This window comes from Peromyscus leucopus, chromosome 14 (assembly GCF_004664715.2).
Source record: "Peromyscus leucopus breed LL Stock chromosome 14, UCI_PerLeu_2.1, whole genome shotgun sequence".
In the NCBI taxonomy this organism is placed as follows: domain Eukaryota; kingdom Metazoa; phylum Chordata; class Mammalia; order Rodentia; family Cricetidae; genus Peromyscus; species Peromyscus leucopus.
The window spans coordinates 58822565-58844598 of NC_051075.1; the positions used below are offsets into that span (position 1 = coordinate 58822565).

The 22034-nt window shown below is 43.7% G+C and overlaps 1 protein-coding gene across 1 annotated transcript in view; it reads left to right on the forward strand.

Annotated features, from left to right (window-relative positions):
• The first annotated feature begins 774 nt into the window (after positions 1-774).
• The window catches only part of Tshr (thyroid stimulating hormone receptor), a 130473-nt gene continuing 109213 nt past the window's right edge, over positions 775-22034 (forward strand). Inside the window, exon 1 of the mRNA XM_028877804.2 lies at positions 775-1073. Coding sequence (XP_028733637.1) covers positions 904-1073 — 170 coding nt within the window. The 5' untranslated portion in view covers positions 775-903. The remainder of the gene's footprint in view (positions 1074-22034) is intronic.

The following is a 22034-nucleotide window of genomic DNA, read 5'->3' on the forward strand; positions in this document are numbered from 1 at the left end:
TGTGACACTTAAATGTTCTTTTTACTCTCGTTTTCTGGAGAGGATGAAGGGGAATGAAAGCACAATTTCTAGATTCCTAAGCAGACAGACTTCCTTCCTTTGGCAAAACCAGATTGTCACCACGCGGCAAGGGACCTGCAAGCGCAGTTCCCAGTTCTCCACAGCAGATGGCCCCAGAGCCCAGCGCCTGACTCCGCGGAGTTGCTCGGGTTCGGTGAGACAGTGGGTTTCTTGGCTCAAGCTTGAGAGCCACCAGGGCGCGCGACAGTCCCTGCCTGCTCCAGCTTGGAGAGCATCGAGGATCCTCCCAGAGTGTCACATCCCCCTTCGGCTGCACCCTGAGGTGGCCCCGGCTGGGTTGTTGGTTCCAATTCTCAGCAAAGGTGATTTTAACCTGGAGAAGCCGAAGTTCTGGGAGGGACATTAGAGTATTCCACAACAGTCTCCTCCGTGGTGATATTAGACGAAGTCCATTTGAAGTAGGTCTCCCAGGTCGCTACAGCTCTTAAAGGCTGCTCAGCCAAGAAAGGTGACTCCAGGAGTTCGGAGACAAGGAAGAAGAAGGTGCATCTATGAGGCTTTAGAAAAAAACTAATGGGTGGGATGGGGAGTACAGCTCAGGGACCAAGGTTGGGTGTCTCGGAACAGAAGGAACTGCGAGGCTGATCGAGTATGGCAAGCTGACTTGTTTGGATGGAGAGTTGCCTAGGCAAGCAGAGTACTTGAGAGCCTCTCCTGCCCCCTCTCCAGTGTGCTTTCCAGCGATGAGGTCACAGCCCCTCCGAGCCCTCCTCCTCCCTCCCGTCCCTCCCGCTCCCCGGTCTCCTCCGGCGTCAGGCGCTGGACACTGAGAATGAGGCGACAGCGCGCAACGATGGAGTAGCCCAGGAGGTCCCTTGGAAAATGAGGCCAGGGTACCTGCTGCAGCTCGGGCTGCTGCTCGCCCTGCCCAGGAGCCTGTGGGGCAGGGGGTGTGCGTCTCCACCCTGCGAGTGCCACCAGGAGGACGACTTCAGAGTCACCTGCAAGGAACTCCACCGCATCCCCAGCCTACCACCCAGCACCCAGACTCTGTGAGTAGCCAAGGCCAAAGTCCCTGGGCAGAAACCATTGGTGCGTGGTGGGGTGCGCGGGTGTCTTGGTCAGTTCCTGCACAAACTCAGTCGCACAGACTTGGGACGGTCGTCCGTGCTGCTGACACAGGGAAAGAGAACCCTTAACAAAACTTGGTTGGTGGCCATGGAGTTGTGCTTTCTGAGGAGTTACTACTATTCTGTCTACATTTTGCCAACTCCTGGCGCCGGTGGGGTTTAGTTTCGCTTCAGGTGAGAGTAGGACATAAAACAGCTTCAGAACTAACTTTAAGACATTGTCTCAGATAATAAAATTGCTCCTCTCCCGCAATCCCCCTTTCAGTCTCCCTAGGTGAGAAATTACCTTAGCCATTTGACTTATCAAATAATAGTTAAAAAGTTAATCAGAGAAGAGCACAGTGGCTCTCGCCTTTAACCCAAGCAGTCAGGAGGCAAAGGCAGGTGGATCTCGGTGAGTTCTGGGCCACCCTGGTCTACAGGGTGAGTTCCAAGACAGCCAGGGAAGGCTGTGTAAAGAGATCCTGTCTTAAAACTTAATCGGGAGCCCATTTACAAATGTCCCCTTGTCATGTCAGAACAAAGAAGGGTTCCAGAGGAAATGGGAGGGTAGTAAGAGAAGGGAATGGGGGAGAAGAGAATCTCATATATATATGAAATTATAAATGAGTAAATTAAAATTATTTTAAAAATATTAAAAAGTACAGTGTGCCCTTCATCCAATATGTATAGATCCTAACTGTGAACTGCCCAACCTGTATCACCACTTAGCATATCCAGAATTTCTTTTTAATATACATGGGGAAAGAGATGAAATTTCACAAAGCACATTTTCATCTTCATGCTAAATGTTAAATTCTTAACCAACATTTAAATCAGTGATCCCTACAGATCCCTACAGATTGGCTAAAAATACCTCAGAAAGAACCGTGAGCCAGAGGGGCTTCCTACTCCCAGAGGACGTGGAGAAAGGTGAAAAGCAACCCTACGTCAAGATTTTTCTCAAGAATTTATCTGATAGGAACAGTCATCGGGAGAGGACTGCCTCTCGGGTTCATGTTTCTGTACTCTGTTTGGTCCATTAGCTGAAACTCAGCCATCCACCCTTGTTTCTTATTTCCCATGGATGTGTTACTGCAGTAACCTCTGAGTAGCACTTCATTCTCCACGCTGTCTTCACAGAGTAAAACACATCCTTACCATAGTGATGAAAGGCCTACAATGGGTTCAGACAGTCTCTAAAACAGAACTCTTGTACAAACTTCAAAACCCATAAGGACAACCTCATTGCCCTTAGTTCATCTGTTTGTATGCTTATCCAAGCAGGCTGAATACCTAACACCGGGACTCTGTCATGCAACCTCAAATTCCAAACCAGGCAGCTCACACAGAAAAAAAAAAAAAAAAAGGCTTCAGTGAATGAATAAATAAATGCATATTCTTGTCTCAGATTGTCAGAAGCCCAAAGACATGCCATCTGCACAGAGTTATCATTAGTGAAGAGAGATGAGGTTCTGTGAGTGCAAAGGAACTCACCATGACCCTAGAAATGTTGAGAAGGGGAAATGCTGAAAGTGAGAGCATTTCTTCAAAAGGACTAAGTTTTCCTTCTACTTAAAAGAGGCTTCTGATGCTATGATGCGAATGAAGAAAATCACTGGCTCATAGGGCATGATTGCACAGAGACAGGTGGATCTGACCTGGAGAGTGGTGGAGGCCAGATGCTAGACCCTGAAGAAGGAAACTGTTCTGAGATGGGGAGGACATGGTTGATTTTTGTTTTTAAGTGTGGATGAACAACATGACATGCTTGCTCAAATAATGACCTGAGGGATGTTCTCTCACAGGATTTACATTGTTAGAGTGAATCCCTTATTTAAACTTTCTTATTGCATTTTGTTAGCATATACTGATTATACATAATAATGGATTTCTTATGGTATATATGATGTATATATAATGTATTTGATCATATTCAGCCCCATTACCCTCTCTTATTCCCTTCCCCTTCCATCTGATGTCCTTCTTTTCTGAACTAGTCTCCTAACTCTGTGTGTGTGTGTGTGTGTGTGTGTGTGTGTGTGTGTGTGTGTGTGAGTGTGTGTGTGTGTCCGTGTCCCAACAAGTTTAACTAGGGTTGCTTACAAAACATGAATGAGGAGTTATAGGAGTATGGGCACCTTCCCATGACAAAACCCCTAAAGAAAATGTCTCTCCCTCGCCAGGTAACCATTAACCTATAAATCCTCAGTAGGGGTGGGGGGCCTCGTGAACCCCTACACACTTCATAGCAGGGTGCCGAAAGGTTCAATCTTGTTCAAATTCTGTGCAGGTAATCATAGCTTTTATTAGTTCAAGACTGTTGCAGCCCAGACAGCGTTCTGCAAAACTCTACCCCATCCTCTTTTAGAATTGTTAAGGGCTGTGTGACTTATAATGGCTAATAGCTCTTGCAGAGTGGGATGCCTCACTTGGCAACATCCATCAGGATGCTATACAAGCATAGGTTGGCCACTTTACACACTGCTAAGGTGCTGAGGGCATGTGCTAACGGTGATGGGAGCAGAGATCTCTTCTTTCTCCACTGCCCGTATACCGCCACTGTGGTCTTACAGATGGGAAGGGAACAGTTACAATGTGGCTCTGGATCTTTTCCTTAGATGCTTCTCCAGAGGGGAACAGCAGGGGCTGGGACAAGGTTGTGGGGGGCTGCTATTCTTACTCCCATTTGCATCCTTCACTCATCTTTGAGAGGTAAGAAATCTGAAGAAAACATTTACTCCTCTTACTTGAGAATCACACGAGGAAACTCAGAGAAAGCAAAAGAACGTAATCAGAGGTTTGGGCACATGGGGCCAGTGAGATGGCCCAATGGGTAAAAGAGTTTGCCCCACACAGCACAGCAACCCGATTTTCATCCCTGGAAAGAGAGAACTGACTCTCGAAAGTTGTACTCTGACCTCCACATGAGCACCATAGCACACCCCCAATAAATAAATGAATGAAAATTCACCTCTCTGGAGGATTTTGAGAAAAGTGGAAAGCAAAACAACAAGACTTTGGCACATAATTACAGATACTATTACCTCCAAACCAAACACGCCAAGCTGGGCCATCATCACTCTCCTCTGTTCAAAAGGTTGCCATGTGTTGCTCTCTGCATAAGAGGTGGCCGTTCTCAGAATGGCATTTTGTGGTTTTGTGGATTCTTTGCCAAGAAAAGTGCTGGCTCACCTTGCCTTGTCCTTTAATCCAGGAGATAGATAGAGCAGGAGACCTGGCATTCTCCCCATCCATTTCATGACGGCAGCAATGACCACCTGTACCTGCTGGCACTTCCTCCATTGTCTTGAGTCTTGGGCTTCAGTGCAGTGAAGGGTTTGTCCACCCTGTGGGAGTGTGTTCAGAAATGCTGCTGAGATTTTAAGTTCTGCTTTTAACTGTTTACATGCTGTACCTAAGGGTTTAATGAGTGACTATCACAGTGTTTTTTAAACTAAACAATCGTATTGCACCTTCGGGATTGGGGCCGTGGTTTCCATTTGTGCTATTTACCAATTGGTATGCTCATTAAGTAGGCTCATTTCTTTAACTGCAATAAGTTTACTTAGGAAAGCTCATGATGCTGCTAGAGATGGAAAGTTACACTTGATGCATAATAGGTGATGAACAGAAAACAAGACAGAACAAATTAAAAACTACAGTACACCAACAAGAGGGTAGGGTGGACCGCTGTCTGCAAATGATCCCCAACCAAGACTGTTTCTCTGACTGTTGAGGGCACTAGAATTTCCCTTTCAGATATTGAAGTGACATCTGAGGGGTTTCCACCCTTTTCACTGCTTGTCATTGCTTGACATTTGGTCAAACCATGTTCAGGATACTTTGAATATCTATCTCCTACAATTAGTGACTTCACTAGTGCTTCCTGGACTTTTCTGATGTAGTACTCCTGATGGAGAGTTAGTGTTAAGAGCACTAGCTGCTCTTCCAAAGGACCCAGGTTCAATTCCCAGCACCCACATGACGGCTCACAACTGTCTGAGACAGTACTCTTCTGAAAAAGGGAAAAACAGTAGACACCCAAGAATGGAGGCTCCTTAAAAGCCATCAAAGAAAGTGGAACATTTGTTTGTCAACTCTGGTTTTTCTTTTTTTAGTTTACAAAAAAAAAAAAAATAACACAAGTATTTATTTATATGGTGCCTATTGGCAGTGTTCTCCAAGCAGTCATTGTCCCTGAACTACACTATGTTAATGAAACACTCTACTTTAATTTATTCCCAGAATTTGACTCAAAGAGGTGACTTGAATATATAGAATGGTAGGCACTGTGGGAGGACAGTGGGGTAGTTTGGAAGGCAGAAATAGGTTCACTTAACAATCCAGGAGCATCATAGGGCAAGATACCTGGCATCCTCCTCCAGCTTCTGCACACATTCGAATGTGGACCTGAACCCACACACACATGTACACATACACCTGAAACTTGATTCTGAGATGATGAATGGCATGCCTAACTGGAGCTTTCTGTTGTAGCTGGGTTCTTTTTTGTGTACTCATGTGCATGTGTATATGTATGTGTGTTTGTGTGCACATGTATGTACATGGGTACATGTGCCTTTGTATGTGCACAAGAAGCCAATGGAGTATGTCAGGTATCCTACTTAGAGGGCCTGAATCCAAGGTTTTGAATTATTTCCATGTCTACAAAAGAAGTGCTGTCTAGACTAGAGGCTGATTCTATTTTCTTGTATAGCTTCTGACCAGGCAGGAAACATAGAGAAGCTAATCACAATGCTCAAAATACATCGTTAAATAAGTCACTCTTGTGTGAATGTTATTGGACAATTTATCATCAAGGTGCTTCGTTTTCCCTGTTAAAGCTCAGAAATTGCTCCCATGAATCAATCTACTTGATCATTATTTTCTGATTGTATAGGTGTGTCATTTACATTTCAAATTAAAGCCTATTATTCAAGAGGTTCAGAGTGTCCTAGAAGTCTACCACACTGCTGGGAACCTGGGATTATGTGGAATTTTATATGCACACAAATCAGCAAATTTCTTAGATTTTTTTTCCAAAGATATCCTTGACCTGCCAAAAAGTTGAGAAATCATGCATTGGACTAACCTGTCATTTTTGTGGGGCTATAAGTACACATTTGGTGTCTACTATGATTAGATCTATTATGTTACAAAGAATGCAAAAACATGTGTTTTAAAAATAAACAAAACTGCCTGAACTCACGCTTTTCCTTCTGAACACATCCTGACGATGATTACTTTCCTCCACTGTTCCTTGAAAACACTTCCACACAAAAGTTTACCAAAGGCCCTCAGTCCTTTAAGTCAATGCTACAACAACATATTTTGCACATGTCCCGTCCATTGTATCTCATTATATTTTTAATACTAGATTGGCAAAATGGCTCATTAGGTTAAGGCACTTGCTGCCCAGCCTGGTAGCCTGAGCTCCATCTCTGGGATTCACAGAGATCCCGCAACTCCCTGCAAATTGTCTACTGATTTCCACATATCTACATAAGAGCCATGGTGCACACATAAGAGCCATGGTGCGCACACACACACACACACACACGGGAGGGAGGGAGGGAGAGAGAGAGAAGAAAGTTGAATTAAATGTAGTAAGATTTCCTTAACACCAAGCAATTCCACGTTTACTGAAACAGATCTATGTATTCAGCTAATTTTTGATTTTCATTACTGCTGTTTAAAAATAACAGAGAAAATTTTTAAAAATTGACAGATAGTCCCATTTATAGTTCAAAACTATAGGTTGGATTTTAAAGTGCGTAACTGAAATGTCAGACTCAACTGTATGGATTCTTAAGAACACTAGAAAATTTCAAAACAAATTCTTATTCAGATGTAAGGCAGGCTCTTGTGATTTGAAGGCATCCTGTAAATACAGTTTTGTCATATGTGGACATCCATATACACAAAATCCTGGATTTTTCTGATACAGTCTTAATGATAATACTTTTCCATCAGAATACACCAGAAATTCAAATATTTCTTCATCATTGTAAAAAAACATCCCACATTGCTTTTGCATGTGGAAAACTCTCCCTAGGGTCCAGCTTTCTCTTTCAGTAGATATGATTTATCCAATTATATAATACATTAAGATGTGGGCTTAAGTTTCAGGCATTAGTTTCACTTTACCCATTCCTGGTGTTACAATACTCATCTCCAAAGAGAGGATTGAAATATTTCTTATTTCCAGGTGTTGTCACTTTGTATCTTGGTATTTCTGTTATTTTGTAAGCTGAGAAACTAGAAGGCCAGTTTTGGGGGGAAATCTTTGCACATAGGATCTGGGGAGCAGAGAAATGAGGGGTCTCCTGGGAGGACGGCTTCAGTGGACTCTTGGGCTGTGTTGTTTTCATCTCACCGTCCTTCTCAAGTACTTCCGGGCTTACGGACATGGTCTAAAGGGTAGGGAAAACCAGAAATTCTACCTTTAAATAAACATACGCTACTAGCTCATTCCCTCCCTCTCTTCCTCTCTTCCCCCTCCCCTCCTCCTTCCCTCCTTCTCTCCCTCCCTTCCTTCCTCTTGTTTTTCCCGTAAATATTTATGCTAATACTAGTCTGGCATTGGTGAAACATAATAAATGACCACCTTGACCTTACATTCAAACAGAGAAAGCTTCTAAAATGGGCAGGGTAGGGCAGAGTAAAACACAAAGACGGGCAGGTGGGGGAAGGACACCTTCAGAGGAGAAATAGAGAGAGAGGAGGGAGGGGGAGGGGTGGAGGGGGAAGAGGGAGAGAGAACACGAACGCTGGAAGTTGCCTTCAAATGATCAGATGCGATGCCTGCTGTCCTGTCCCTGGTTTGTAAATGGCCATTTTCTTGTTAACTGCACATGGTAGGTAGCTGAGCTCATCAGTCTTGTTTCTTATTTTAAGGGCACTGACTTGGTCACAGAAGCCAAAGCTTCACCTTCATGACCTGATTACAACCCAAAGGACTTCACTTCCTAAAGCTGGCACATTGGAGATTTCAATTCCAACCCAGTGAATTCTTTTTTTTGAAGGGGCTCCGATATTCAACCCAAAGCAGAAGTCCTCATTGAAAAGGTGACATTCAAGTAGAGTGGTAGATGAGTTAAATGGGGGAAGAGAGAGAGCTAGCCCCATACCCAGTAGAGTAAAATTATGAAGAAATGCAAAGATCCAGAAATGGGAGTGACAGTGGAGAAAAATATGCAGGCTGTATTGAGAAACAGAAAAAAACCAAGAAAGCTAAGTGGCTGAAGGGGAGAGAGTAAGGGGAAATACAGTCCTAGAAACCCATTATGGTGTGCGTTGTAGGTCACTATATATGATCTATAGAGTGTATTGAGTACATGGATGCATATTCACACACACACATACTGACACACACATGCAGACGTTAACTATTTTCTGAATGAGTTAAGATGCTCATAAGCATTTTGAAGAACACTCCCTCTTCCCCCCCTAAAAAATACAAAGTCTGGTTTCCATTTCGCTAGGATTGCCTTGACTACTATGCGTGTCAAGGAGGTAAGAGCTAGCGATAGCCTGTACCAGCTGAATAGCAGGAAGAGTGATGAAGAATGGTTTATTTTGATGGTAAATCTAACAGGGTTTCCTAAGACTAACTGGTCTTAACAAAAGACAGCAGCTGGTGATGTCTTAGCCCCAGTTCTCATGAACGCAAATTAGGCATGAGAATTCTTACTGGGGAGCTTGATTCCACCCGACAGAATAGAGGAATGTGGCAATGAGGACAGCAGGGTGGGGGAGTTTGCAGCTGGTGTGACCCAGTGGTTGCTGTACCCGGCGAGGTCACAGGTGCTAAGCATCTTGGGACTCTGGCTGTAGGAAGGAGGGTCAGTAAACACATATGGCCTGGTTCTTGTGGGCATAGGGTGGTGCACTGACTCCGCCAACCTTCCAGGTTGCTTGCTCACAGATGGTGAGCTATATGCCGGGCTATCCAGTTCTTCAGTGTTTGCATTCCTGAAAATTGTCATGATGCTTCTATGTGATGAATTATTAAATCAAGGAGACTAACTCATTTTAACAGGTGTGTGTGTGTGTGTGTGTGTGTGTGTGTGTGTGTGTGTGTGTGTAGTTATAGATGTGAGTATGTGTGTGCACACACGGAGGAGGCAAGAGACTAACATTGGGTGGCTTCAGTTAATCTCTGTTTTTTTTTTTGTTTGTTTGTTTTTTGTTTGGTTGGTTTTTTTTTGATGATGCGTTTTACTCATACAACCTGTACCTCTACTAAAACCCAACCAGCCACAAGCCCCCCATTTGCTATCCTTTATGAAGAGGTCCCACATTCTCATGGGACTCCAGCCAAACCAGACAAGTCCCCAAAATATAGCAGCGGGCCTGCCTGGAAGGGGAAGGGAATGACTTATGATTCCAACCCAAATCCCTGGAAACAGAAACCCACCACAGACCGACAGATGGACAGACAAGAGCCAGGGAGGAGAACCCACCTCACTCTTGGTTCTCTCCTCTTTGCACCCACTCAAAAAGAAAGCCAAACACTGGCTATGCAGACCCCAGACCACCCACCCACCCATAGCAGCGTTTGTGGGGACCTTCCCCCCATGCAAGGTGGCCCCAAGGTGACTTCCTATGGCTCTTCCTTCACTTTTGGTTCGCTCCTGGCCAACTCCTCACCCTCTTCCTTCCCTCAGCCTCCAGCTCAGTCACTCCGTGTCCTCTACCACCTACTTGGACCTTTTCTCTCTTGCTCTCCGCTTTCTGGCCTCCTTGCCCCAGGACTTCTTGGCACCTTCCTCCTACTGAGGGTCCCACTAGGCCCTGTCTGCCCAGCACACAGGACTTGCTTCACCAATTCTATTCAACTAGCCTGACTGGTCAGCAAGCTTCAGTAACAACCCCCGCCCCGCCATCTCCACCTCCCCAGCAACGAGACTATAGCTGTATGCCCCCAGGCCCAGGTTTTTGTGTCAGTGCTGGGGATCTGAACATGTGTTTGTATCACAGCTCTTTACCAACTAAACCACCATCCCAGGCCCCATTTTTTAATAATTTTTAACTACAGCAAGAGTTAAATGTCCTTTTCTCTCCTGTCTTTAAAACTCACCCATGTTTTCTTTTGTTCAATTATGTGTGCTTTGTCAACGCTGGACTAGACTCATGCTATATTTTCATAAACACATATGCCTCACTTATTGCTCAGCGGCTCTGTAAGGCTGGTGTTTGACTCTAAGTTACACTTTTAAAGTAAGACCTAGAAATACCATCTTTCCTCCCTTTTATGTCATCATCAGTGAGAAAATGTTAATCCCACTGGACAAGTTAATCCCACTACCATAATTTTTGAGCAAAATTTGAAGTAAGATTTATTAAGTACTGGCTAGGGCAATGGACACTGGCCAGGTCCATACCTGAGATTCCCAGGGTATGACACTGAAATACATTAGTCAGAGGCTTATAAAGGCATATCCCACAAGGCTATGTGTTTCCCATCTTCCTCCACTCAGGAGCAAGCATAGGTCCTGACATACTTCCTGCCTGTGTGTGATCAAGCACATCCGTTGCAACCAAGCTTGTTTATAGAAGCGAAAACACATGCCTTGTTATCTTACATGAATGCATCCAGTCCTTGAGCAAGTGGGACTTACAGGTTAGAGGTATTTTTGTTTTATAGATCTCTTAAGCACACTAATTTAAACTTAAAACATAACTTTAGCCATCATAAAAGTAAGAATTCAAGCACGGACCTCCTGCTATGAATTCAAGGTGTTCTCTACCCCAGATCTATCTTCCCAAACAGAATTCGTTCTCTCTGCTCTCTCTCTCTCTCTCTCTCTCTCTCTCTCTCTCTCTCTCTCTCTCTCTCTCTCTCTCTGCCTCTCTCTCTCTTTCTCTCTCTCTATCTATCTATCTATCTATCTATCTATCTATCTATCTATCTATTTATCTATCTACCTCTCCTCTCTCCTCTCCTCATCACCAGCTGTCTTCTTCCTGTTCTCAACTAGAAAATGCATGCCACAGTCACTCTGAAATTTGCTAAGTAACAGCACTTGTTACCTTCACAATACTGTCTGACTCACCTCTATCTAGCTTCAGCTTTATTTCCAGCATCACAAAAGGAGAACCTGTGCTAAGTGAACAGGCATTCAACAGCTCCTGCCCCTCTCAGCCCTTGGCAACTGCTAATTGGCTGTCTTCTCTAGGGTTTTACCTCTCTCCAAGACTTTTTATATAAACAGATATTAAGGATATATGCCTTTTCGTGCCTTGCTTCTTTGACTAAGAGTATTGTCACACTATAGAAATGGAGTGTAAGTGACCAAACAAGCCACCCGATGGAGAACTGAGTGTAAACAGGCCGATCTAAAGATTGCAAGACTTTCCAGGCCCCTTTGATTTTTAACACACCAGTATAGAGAACATCCCCAATCTATGTCTCAGTACCTTACCTTAGATTAAAAAAAATAATAATAAACACTGACTGAATATTCACTCATGTTTTTCAGAAGCTTAAGCAGCAAACCATTTTCCAATACTAAAAAAAAATCTTGAGTGCCATCTTGTCAAGGACAGTATTTTTAGCCACTTGGCCAAAGAACGGTGCACATTTGTTGCTTCTGAGCTTCGTGGTAATGTTAGGCAAGGAGATGATGTAAGAGGAAGGCATATACCATGGTCTATAATTCTTTAATGAGTCAATATTTAAGCAAAAGGCTTTTTTTCTGTTATAGAGAAACTAAGAAATTACTCAATTGATATACCACTTCTACTGGGTTTTTCTATAATAGCTTTGGCTTGTATGCCTCATTTTATATCTCTATTAAATGTTTAGCCAATATTCCAAGAAAAGAATTATGCTAAGAATTTTATTTTATTTATTATGTTTTAGATTTATTTATTTTATGTGTATGTGCATTTTGCTTGCATGTATGTATGTATGTGTACTATGTGCATGCTTGGTGCTCACACAGGTCAGAAGAGGGCTTTGGGTCCCCTGAAATTAGAGTGATAGGTGGTTGTGAACTGTCTTGTGGGTGCTGGGAATTGCACCTGGGTTCTCTGGAAGAGCAACAAGTACTCTCAACCATCGAGTCATCTCTCCAGCACCCTCCCAAAGAACCTTTAAAAATTTAAGCAAAAGAAATATGCTGCTCTTCCTCTTGCTTTCTTTTGTGTATTTGTTTGTTTTATTTTGTTTTAGTGTTTGAGCTAAGATCTCACCATGTTACACTGGTCAGACTCAAACTCACTATTCGAACCAGGCTGGTCTCTACTTCACAGAGATCTGCCTGCTTCTGCCTCCCTAGTGCTGGGATCAAAAGGGTGTGAGACCACATCTGGCCGTTATCAGCGCTTTTATCCCAGCCATTCTCCCCCAAACTCCTTTGCTCTTAGAGGCAGAAGATGTAAGATCAATTTCTCAACTCCCACAGGTTACTTGGCTATTTACTTCACCGGAAGACTTCTGAGATCTGCCATACCCTTCCATCAAGTGGTTATAAGGAGTGCAAGACTGGTAGCAAGCATTCCTCATATTGCTATTTAAATATGAAATGACCCACATGTGTTGAATTCCTGGCCCCTAGATGGTAGTACTATTTTGGCACTTTGGGGAAAGTTGGAAAGTGGGTCCTGCTGGAGCAAGTTCATAATTGGAGGTGTGTCCTTGGGGACAGTGTCTTGCTATATTTCCTTCCTATAGTCTCTTTTTCTGCTTCTATTCACCGGAGCTAAAAATGCTCCTCCATGTTGCATACTCCTTCTGCCACGGTGTTCTTTCGGCGCAAGTGGATGGGACCAAGCAACCGTGAACTTGCACCTTCTGTAAACATAAGCTGAAATAAACCTTTGTTTTCAGGTCTTCTCTTGGGTATTTTGTCACAGTGATGAGAAAAGCAACTTGGTCCCCAGCCAGTGATGCTAGTTTGGAAAGTTCTGGGATCTTTAGGAGATGGCATTTACCTGGAGGAAGGCACTGGAGGCATGCCTCTGAAGGTTATACCTGCCCCTGGTCTATTCCTTTCTCTTTGCTTCCTTTCCACCAGGAGAAGAGCCTCTCTTCCCCAGGATCCTGCTGCCATAATATTCTGCTTGACCACAAACCCAAAATCAACAGAGTCAAGGACCGTGGGTTGAAACCTCTGAACCTGTGAACCAAAATCTGGCCTTCCCCCATTAGATACTTTACATGAGATACTTTGTTACATCACTAAGAAAGGAAACTGAATTACCTAGAATGTACCTTGGTTACAGGTTAGCTGTTGTCCCTAACAGTGGCAGATCTGAGAGACTGTGCCATCCAGTCTCATGTAACCTTCATTTAGAATATTTCATCGGGGTGTAGAGGGCAAGCTTCTATTCTATGCAGAGACCACTCAGCAGCTTTCTGGCATCAGGGCTGTGCCACTTTATTAAGAAAGCATTTGTCCACCTTGCAAACGAGGCTTTATGAAGATTTACAAGAATGAGTTTCCCCTTTCAAAGATAATCATCCCAAGGAGTTGCCATTAGCAGGGGATAGTGATTGAAATTATAATCTGCGGGTCTCAGTCCTAATAGAGCCCATAAATCTGTAAGAATTTAGCTGCTCTGTGTCAGAGTTTGGATAACAAGCCTGTTAGTATTTCCAGACCCTCCAGATGCCCGTATTTAATGCTTGGCTGGCCTTCTTATGTAGCATAACCAAATAGGCATTTCACAACCACCCTCGATCCTTTCACTCTAAAACAACACAGCCAGAAGCTCTGAAATGTGTTCCATGAAGCATGAAAAAATTCATTAAGGCTCTGTCTGATTCAGTTCTGTGTCACAACACAAGGTCTGATGTTCTTAGAAGGGTTCCTCGTGGCACTTTACAGGACCAAAACAGACAGGGTAGCTTTGGAGAAGCTATGGCTGCTACATTTTTATATTATATATTTGTATATATCATATATATTTTATATTATAGCTGACATCTTCATTGTTAATAGCAGCAAAATGGGGGAGGAAAAATATCACACATGAATCTATGCCATCCAGAAGTCATGGTGACAAGCAGAGCACAGGTTTCCCACCTAATAGCAAAAGTTATCCTAGAAACATATGGAAGTGTTACCAGTGAAGTGGCTAAGGCCAGTCTGCCCTTCCCAAATAGATATTATGGGCAGATGAGGAGATGTTCTTCCAAGGACTGGCAGTTATGAGCCCTTGAGTGCCCATGACCTCGTGGCTGGACTGGCAGACCTAAAGACTTTTTAGCTACAAATCCAATAAGCTAAGGGCTGACAGCTGCAGGTTTTAGGAAGTGTAGGCATTTAAGCTGAAGGCTTATTGCTCTAGGCCTTAACTAGCAGCATGTCCTACACCCCACTCACTACCACCACCACATACACATTTAGCAGCTAGTATAATCGGTTTCTAGATGTACAGAGCTACAGCAGTAGACAGCAGCTGCAGAATCAGGCATCACATATTACAGCTTTAACGAGGTTTCGGGCACCAGAACCCTAAACCCTAGAGTGTTCGCTCTTGAGAATGGTTAGCATTACAGTTCTCGGGCCAAGGGCTTCTAAGATTCTTAGTCCTTCAGGGTTTATAGGTCACTGAATCCTTCAGTGACTGGGGCCCACAGTGTCTCTGCTCTGATTCTTCACAACCCTCTGTTTTCTTACCTGTAGCCTCAACTTTTCCCATGCTGTGCTTTCTTTCCACTTCCATGGCTCCTGGAGTCCCTGCTACCTCTTCCGGCTGTTGTTTCTCTCCTGACTGTTCTCCATACTTCAGCTGCTTATTGCTGCTACGACTGTAGTTCTTAGGGTCAGAGCCTGGGCCTTCACAACCCTAACAAGCTAGGCTCACCTACCCACTCAAAAGACACCAGTTAAATAGGCAACTAGCAGCGAAGAGCAAAGAAAGGATTTATTCGGTACAACCGGAGTGAAAGAAAAACAAAGATGTCTGCCCAGTGACCTCTCAAGTTCACATTTCAAATTCTAACATAAGGCTTAGGCTTAAATAGAAAGCAAGAGGTGGGCTGCAGAGATGGCTTTTTGGTTAAGATCCCTGGCTGCTCTTCCAAGGGCAAGGGCTCAATTCCCAGCACCCACATGAAGCCTTACACAAGTCGGTAACTCTAGTTCCAAGGGATCTGATGCCCTCTGCTGGCCTCTGCAGGCACTACACACACACAAGCAGGCAAAACACTCATACACGTACAAATGTGTAAATAAATATTTTTAAAAGGAAGGAAGGAAGGAAGGAAGGAAGGAAGGAAGGAAGGAAGGAAGGAAGGAAGGAAGGAAGGAAGGAAGGAAGGAAGGAAGGAAGGAAGGAAGGAAGAAATAACTTGTAGAGCAGTCCTAGCCAAGACATGGTCCTATCCATCACTGACTCCTCCGATCTCTCCTGCAAAGTATTCTGACAAGCAGCTAGAGCTGTGAAAAATCTTTTCTTGGCAGAAGTGTCTCCTCTTGCTGGTGCTAGGGTTTCAGCCTTTTCATTCTCTCCTGGGGAAATTCCACCTCCTTGGAATTTGTTGTTTCGATAGTCTGATGGTCAAAGAAGGGCCCGAGTGTCTCGTAAATTTTCATTCCTGCCAGCATGTTTACACTGCTACTGTAGCCACAGCCACTAACCCACTGCCACGTCTACAGTGCTCTGTGTTACCTGGCCATCCTGTTTTACTAATGCCGAGGACCAAGAGTGGACAAGAAAAGACTGGTCTGGGGAAGCCTTTTATTGTGCCTAATGTTGCAACACCAGGGGGCAGTGCAGGAGGGTGCCTCTCAGCTGACTCAAACCCTGAGCTCAGCAGCCTGCTTCTGAAACCAGAAGGGAGTGTGGCAAGGGTGTTTACACCAATTACAGGAGATTTACATGCTCATGAAGGAGTGTTTGTATCAGTCACAGCACAATCCTTCGTGCACATGAAGTAGTGTATTTGCAGAAACTGAAGTCTTGGGCCACCCAGGGAAGTACTCTTCCTCCTTTGCCTTGGTGAAAATGATGACGGAGTTATTTGTGTTGACCCAAAAGACTGATACAAGATGCTTGGAACAGCCATGTCTGCAATGTCGTTTCCTCGGGTTATCCACAAAGCTTTCAGAGCAATCAGATCAGTATGAGGGAGGGCCCTCCTACTAGTTGCTTGGCCATAGTCCCTCAATTCAAGTCAGCAGGGACACCAGTGAGGGAATGGCCTATCAGCTGCCAATCATTCCAGCCTTGAACGTTATAACTTACCGAAAGGAAACTGCACATTTAAGAGGGTCCTAACAATAGTGGCTTATTATTAACAGTGACATATCTAGATTCAACACTGCTCTAACAATGTTTAACTCTTGCCTCATTGCCCTAGGGAGAAGTGGGTGGCCCCTGTAATCTATTTCAAAAGGTAATTTACATACACTTTTAATAGCAATGGAGATTATAAATCAGGAAAACTTAATAAGTCACAAACCTTTTACCAAGCATTTGCCTCTGCTGTGGCTGACCTTTGGTATCTGTTAAATGAAAACCATAAAGTGGTTCTGGCCTTCAAAGAACTGTTAGGTAAGCCGAGGAGTTCTTCAATATTCAGGATACTTTTTACTCATCAAAGACGTGAAGTCATAATTCGATAAATATTTGGTTGTCTCCCGGCCGAACTAAAGAGTGACCAAAAAAGTCAGCTCTGCTAAAGACTGATTTTGAGAAATTTTGAGACTATAGAAGGTGGAAAAGGCAACAAAAAAACTGAATATTTGACTTAAAAGCCCCCAAGTTCATCTCCTTCTCCTCTACCATCGCGACAACACGCCCACCGTTTTCACTCCCCTGTCCTCTTCCCCTTCTTCACATGCTCACAAGGAATTTTTTGCGAGTTGCTTTCTTGGTGCTTTTCTTTCCCATTCACCCCTTACACAGTGTGATCTGGCTCTTGTTCCTGTTACTCAACTGAAAAAGTTCTTGCTAAAGTCACTGCAATACTTGTTGCAAAACCCAAGGAGCACTTTCAGACTCTCTCCCAGTTTGAACGTCTGGTGGCTTCGTCCTGCTGGTGGCTCCCCTTGGTTTCATCCACATCTCTCCTCTTGACTGCCTGGCGCCTCAGTGGGGTTTTCTAATGGGCGCAGGAGGCAGAGCTGCTGATGTAGAGTGAAGAACACAGCGAGTTGCTTCAGTGGGCCAGCTGGACAAGCGGACTCCAGCAGAACGTTCATTTTGATGACCGCCACCGTCCTCTATAGAGATCTAATTCTTTGCATCCATTTGAGAAAGGTTGTCCAGGATACCAATGGGTTTCTCTTCCCTCGGGAGTCTTAGAAGAGAGTGATTGGGAGGGGAAAACTCTAACTCGCTGCTGCAATTAGTTTTAAGCCCAGGATTAGTAGTTATCACCTCTCTCACAACGCTCATCCTAAACTTCCCTCAGTTTCCAGCTTTCCTGGTTGTGAAATCATCTGTTGATATGGCCAAGGCACTCATCGCTGGGGGTTCTGCAGCCACAGTTAATATATTCTATGTATGATGGGATCATTGCAGTGGTTTATTTGTAGTCAGGTATAGTGACATGCCAAGTGGATTCTCTGAGTTCCAACATATTCCTCTCTGCTATAATAGTGAAGCAGCAGCCTGTTGCTCTTTCCTTAGAGTCTGCTATTCCCCATAAGAAGTCTATACTAGCCAGGCGTTGGTGGCGCACGCCTTTAATCCCAGCACTCGGGAGGCAGAGCCAGGCGGATCTCTGTGAGTTCGAGGCCAGCCTGGGCTACCAAGTGAGCTCCAGGAAAGGCGCAAAGCTACACAGAGAAACCCTGTCTCGAAAAACAAAAAAAAAAAAAAAAAAAGTCTATACTATACTATAGTCTCTGGTCTCTGTATACAAGATGTCTGAAATGTCCAGATCACAGCCATAACTCCTAATTCCCTGTGGAGCCTAGAGTAATAAGAATAGAAAGCACAGAGTCCTCCGGTGCATTGTTGGACATATTGGCCAGTGTGAGCATTCCTACTTTGGCCCTTTGATTCCTATATTTGTATTTATTCTAATGGAGAAACAACACCCACATCAAAGGCTGTGATTTAGTGAGTAGCCCACACAACGGTACCCCAGCATGGAAAACTGCTACCTACAAATTGGCATGTCAGTTTTGCTTTTGATCTTCTGTATGATACTTGCTAGAAGCAGAGGCGATGCATTGGCTGCAAGATCATTCCTTTATCTTCTGCAAAGTACATCTCACAGTTGGCTGCTGAGTTTAGGATATCCCATGACTATGGATCAGATGTGGATTCTGAAATCTCCCCAGACACAGACGTTCCATGAGGGTCTATGAGGAAGAGAAACAAACAGTTACCTGGAATAAGCATTTACACCATGGTGGCAAAACACAGTCTCTTCCACAAAATGTCTATCATCCACTTGAGGGGGGGAAAGCCACCCTGATCTCTGTTGCTAAGAGACTCAACATCAGTGATTGGCATAGCCTGACCCACCTCTAAGTGGGAAAGCATACTGTTAGCAAACTCATTGCCTCTTTGTCTGTCACTATGTCACGTATTAGTTAGATTAACTCTGACAATGAGAGACAGCTTGCTGTGGCACCCTTCATTGGCTGTTCAATGCTTTTTCTATAGTGGCTGCTTTTGGATATTTGTTAAAATATGATACAAGGGGGCTGAAGAGAAGGCTCAGTGGTTAAGAGCACTGGCTGCTTTTCCTTGGTTCGTTCAATCCCCATAGCTTATACAACTCTCTCAGAAGCTGCATAAAGGTAGAAGATACAGGTAGAAGAAAAGAAGCAATACCACAAAGTTTCTGCTCCACCAGAGGACCCAAGTTCAGCTCCCAACATGGGCTCCCAACCACCTGGAACTCTAGCTCCATAGAATCTGACACCCTCTCCTTGCCCCTGTGGATACGTGCACACTCATGGCATGCAGTCACACAGACACACAGAAAATAAAAATAAAAACTTAAAAAAACCCTTCAAATCTCAAAGTACAGTTTTTACTGAATGTAATTGCTTTCATACCCCCATAAAGTAAAAAACTGTAAGTCAAACCACGATGTCACCATCTGTAATTGTTGAACACATCGCTTCAGGAGGTGAAAATTCAATTATCAGTCTGTTAGGTTCCCCACCACTCAAGTACTTCCAGCTTTTCCTTGTGATTGAGTTCTTTCTTCTCTGTGTGTGTTTTCTCAAGTGCCCTCTTTTCTCAAAGCAATAAGACCTCCCTTAGCCCTTCTAATAACATCACTCCATCTCTTCTTCAGTCCAGCCGTTTGTAGTCACAATTTCCTCAGCTGTAAGTTTTCCTTAAACCAAGCAGAGCAGTCCTAACTTCCCAGATGCCATTTCCAAAGCAATACTGGTCGCACATAAAGCAATTGGTTGTAACACTTTGCCTCTCGCCTGCTGTCTGTGTTCATGATTGCTAGCTGCCCTGATTTTTTTTTTTTTTCCTGGTGAGCCTTGGATCTTGCTTTTTCTCTATACGGGCCTTGGAAATTGGCTCTGTTGTCTTCTATCGTCTATTAGTTGCATCTTAACTCTGCTTCAAGTCCTGTGAGACATCTCCGCATCTCTTCAGAATAATAAACAACAAACAAACAAATAAATAAATATAATTGCATCCCGTGCTTTTATTTGACAGGACTTGAAATCCCTCCACCAGGTTTCTGTCTGGAAAGCTCTGGGAGCTCTCTATTGCCCCCTGCTGGAAAGTGGCAGACTAGCGTTTGGATTATTTCAGATGACTGAGGGAAACGTTGTTACTTGATGTAATTACCCTTCAGGGTCTCCCTGTACTCCCACCTCTCACGGCTACTGTTTATTCATCTTCTATGCATTTATCATCTGTGTTTAGAATGATTTCTGAAGATCCCACATTTCTACCAAAACTTGTGATTCCATGGATACTAGGGTTTTTTGTTTGTTTGTTTTGTTTTGTTTGGGTTTTTTGGTTTGGGATTTTGGTTTGGTTTTTATTTAGGGATTGTGTGTGTGTGTGTGTGTTGTGTGTGTGTGTGTGTGTGTGTGTGTGTGTGTGTTCCAGGTTTGGGGTTTGGGTTTGGTTTTTATTTTAGAGATTGTGTGTGTTGTGTGTGTGTGTGTGTGTGTGTGTGTGTGTGTGTGTATTTTCTAGGTTATTCCTGTTATTCAAAACTGCTGCTCTTCTTGTTCATTTACCATGGGACAATTATTATAAAGACTAGAAGTTAGTTCAGAAGTTATATACTCTAAGGGCTTTCAAATCTGTCATTTTAAGATTTGCTGGGGAATTTATTTGAAATGATGCCTGGTACAGACCTTTGAACATTCTCATATTGTATGTCTGAGATATATTATAAATCTGGGGGCTGGAGAGACAGCTCAGAGTTAACTGTGGATGCTGCTCTTGCAGAGGACAAAAGTTCAATTCCAGCACCCATGCTGGGCAGATATCAACTGCCTGTTACTCCAGTTCCAAGGAACCCAGCATCTCTGGTCTCCTGCACTCATGTGCACATACCACACCCCCCCCCAACACACATAATCAAAAATTAAGATTTTTAAAAAGAAGCTCTAAATCTGAATTTTAACATATTTATACAATCAGGTAAAACATGCACTTGGTAAAAATTTAAATAATACTAAGAGGAAAATGCTAAATGTCAGCCAGAGGGGCAGAAATAGAGCCCTATAAGGTCATCATTGGCAGCCTGATGTGTCCCCTTAATCTTTTAGCACAATGACTGGGGGAAATCCCGGATCCCTGGCTTTGAAAAGAATCAGGTCTAGTCAGTTTGAAGCAGAATTGAAGGTTTTCCTAAAGATCATTTTAATAGGCTTTAAGCACAAGGCTAAGAGAAAGAGAGGTGTTCAGAAATAAAGACATACCCAAATGTTGCTGTGTGCTTCTCGAGATTGAGTGGAGGAAAGATTCGCCCACCTGTGGGCATGGGCTCCTCAGGGTCAGCCTTAACTGTGGTAGCATTAGACATACTCACCATTTTGATGGATCTCCACTTACATCTCAAAACGTTGCTAAGAAACTTCTTTTTCTTTTCTTTCTGGACAAGTGGGAGTATAATGTGGTTCCAGAGATACCCTGCATGGAATAATAATTGTACAAGCTGAACCCAGTGGCTGTTAGGGTTGCATACGAATTTAGTATGTGTCCTTTCTCTATAAAGGGGTTGGGATGAGATCCCCAGGAAATTGCAGGTTGGTAACTGGGGAGGGAGAATGGCATCAAACAGTTGTAAATTGTGCTGGTATTCTTACTACACTGATGGTGAGAGTCCTCGACCAGACTCAGGATGAGGCGTTCCTTGTCCCCGTAACTTTCCCTGTCTTTCTCTCCTGCCTCACTAAGGAGTAAGTCTCCCCCCTCTGGTTCTAAACTGCCTTCTGCAAACCATCCTCTCTTCAGATTCTACAGCATCTGTACACACAAGAGGTCAATGCTTTTGGAAATCTTTCCACTGACCTTATGAACCTGGTCCATCAAGCATGAGGTGCCTCTGGTTAGATTCAATTTTCCTAAGGTTCTTTCTTCTTTTTACATGGTTTATGCTCATTGTCCAGCACCTTACTAATCTTGATGTTTTCTTGTTGACTTATGCCTCTACCAACATGGGCATCGCCTAAAGGCATTCATTCCTCTTGGCTTTTCTATCTATATTTTTCTCCTTGGCAATTCTCCCAGACCTACATGCTGCTCGAATAATACTCTCCAGCTCTCACAAGATTTCAACCTAAACACAGTATTTCTCTACTTGTTAGATAATTTTGCCTGGTTGGCTGGGAGCACCTAAAATTCACTATCCAAAATAAATTCATTTTTTAATCACTATCAAATGTTCCTACTTATCTGTGTCTCTTCCCTGCCATTTTTAAGTCTCCCACCATCAATTCTGCCCCTGAAGGATTCCACTTCCATTTCATCTGGGTTTTCTTCACCAGAGTTTCT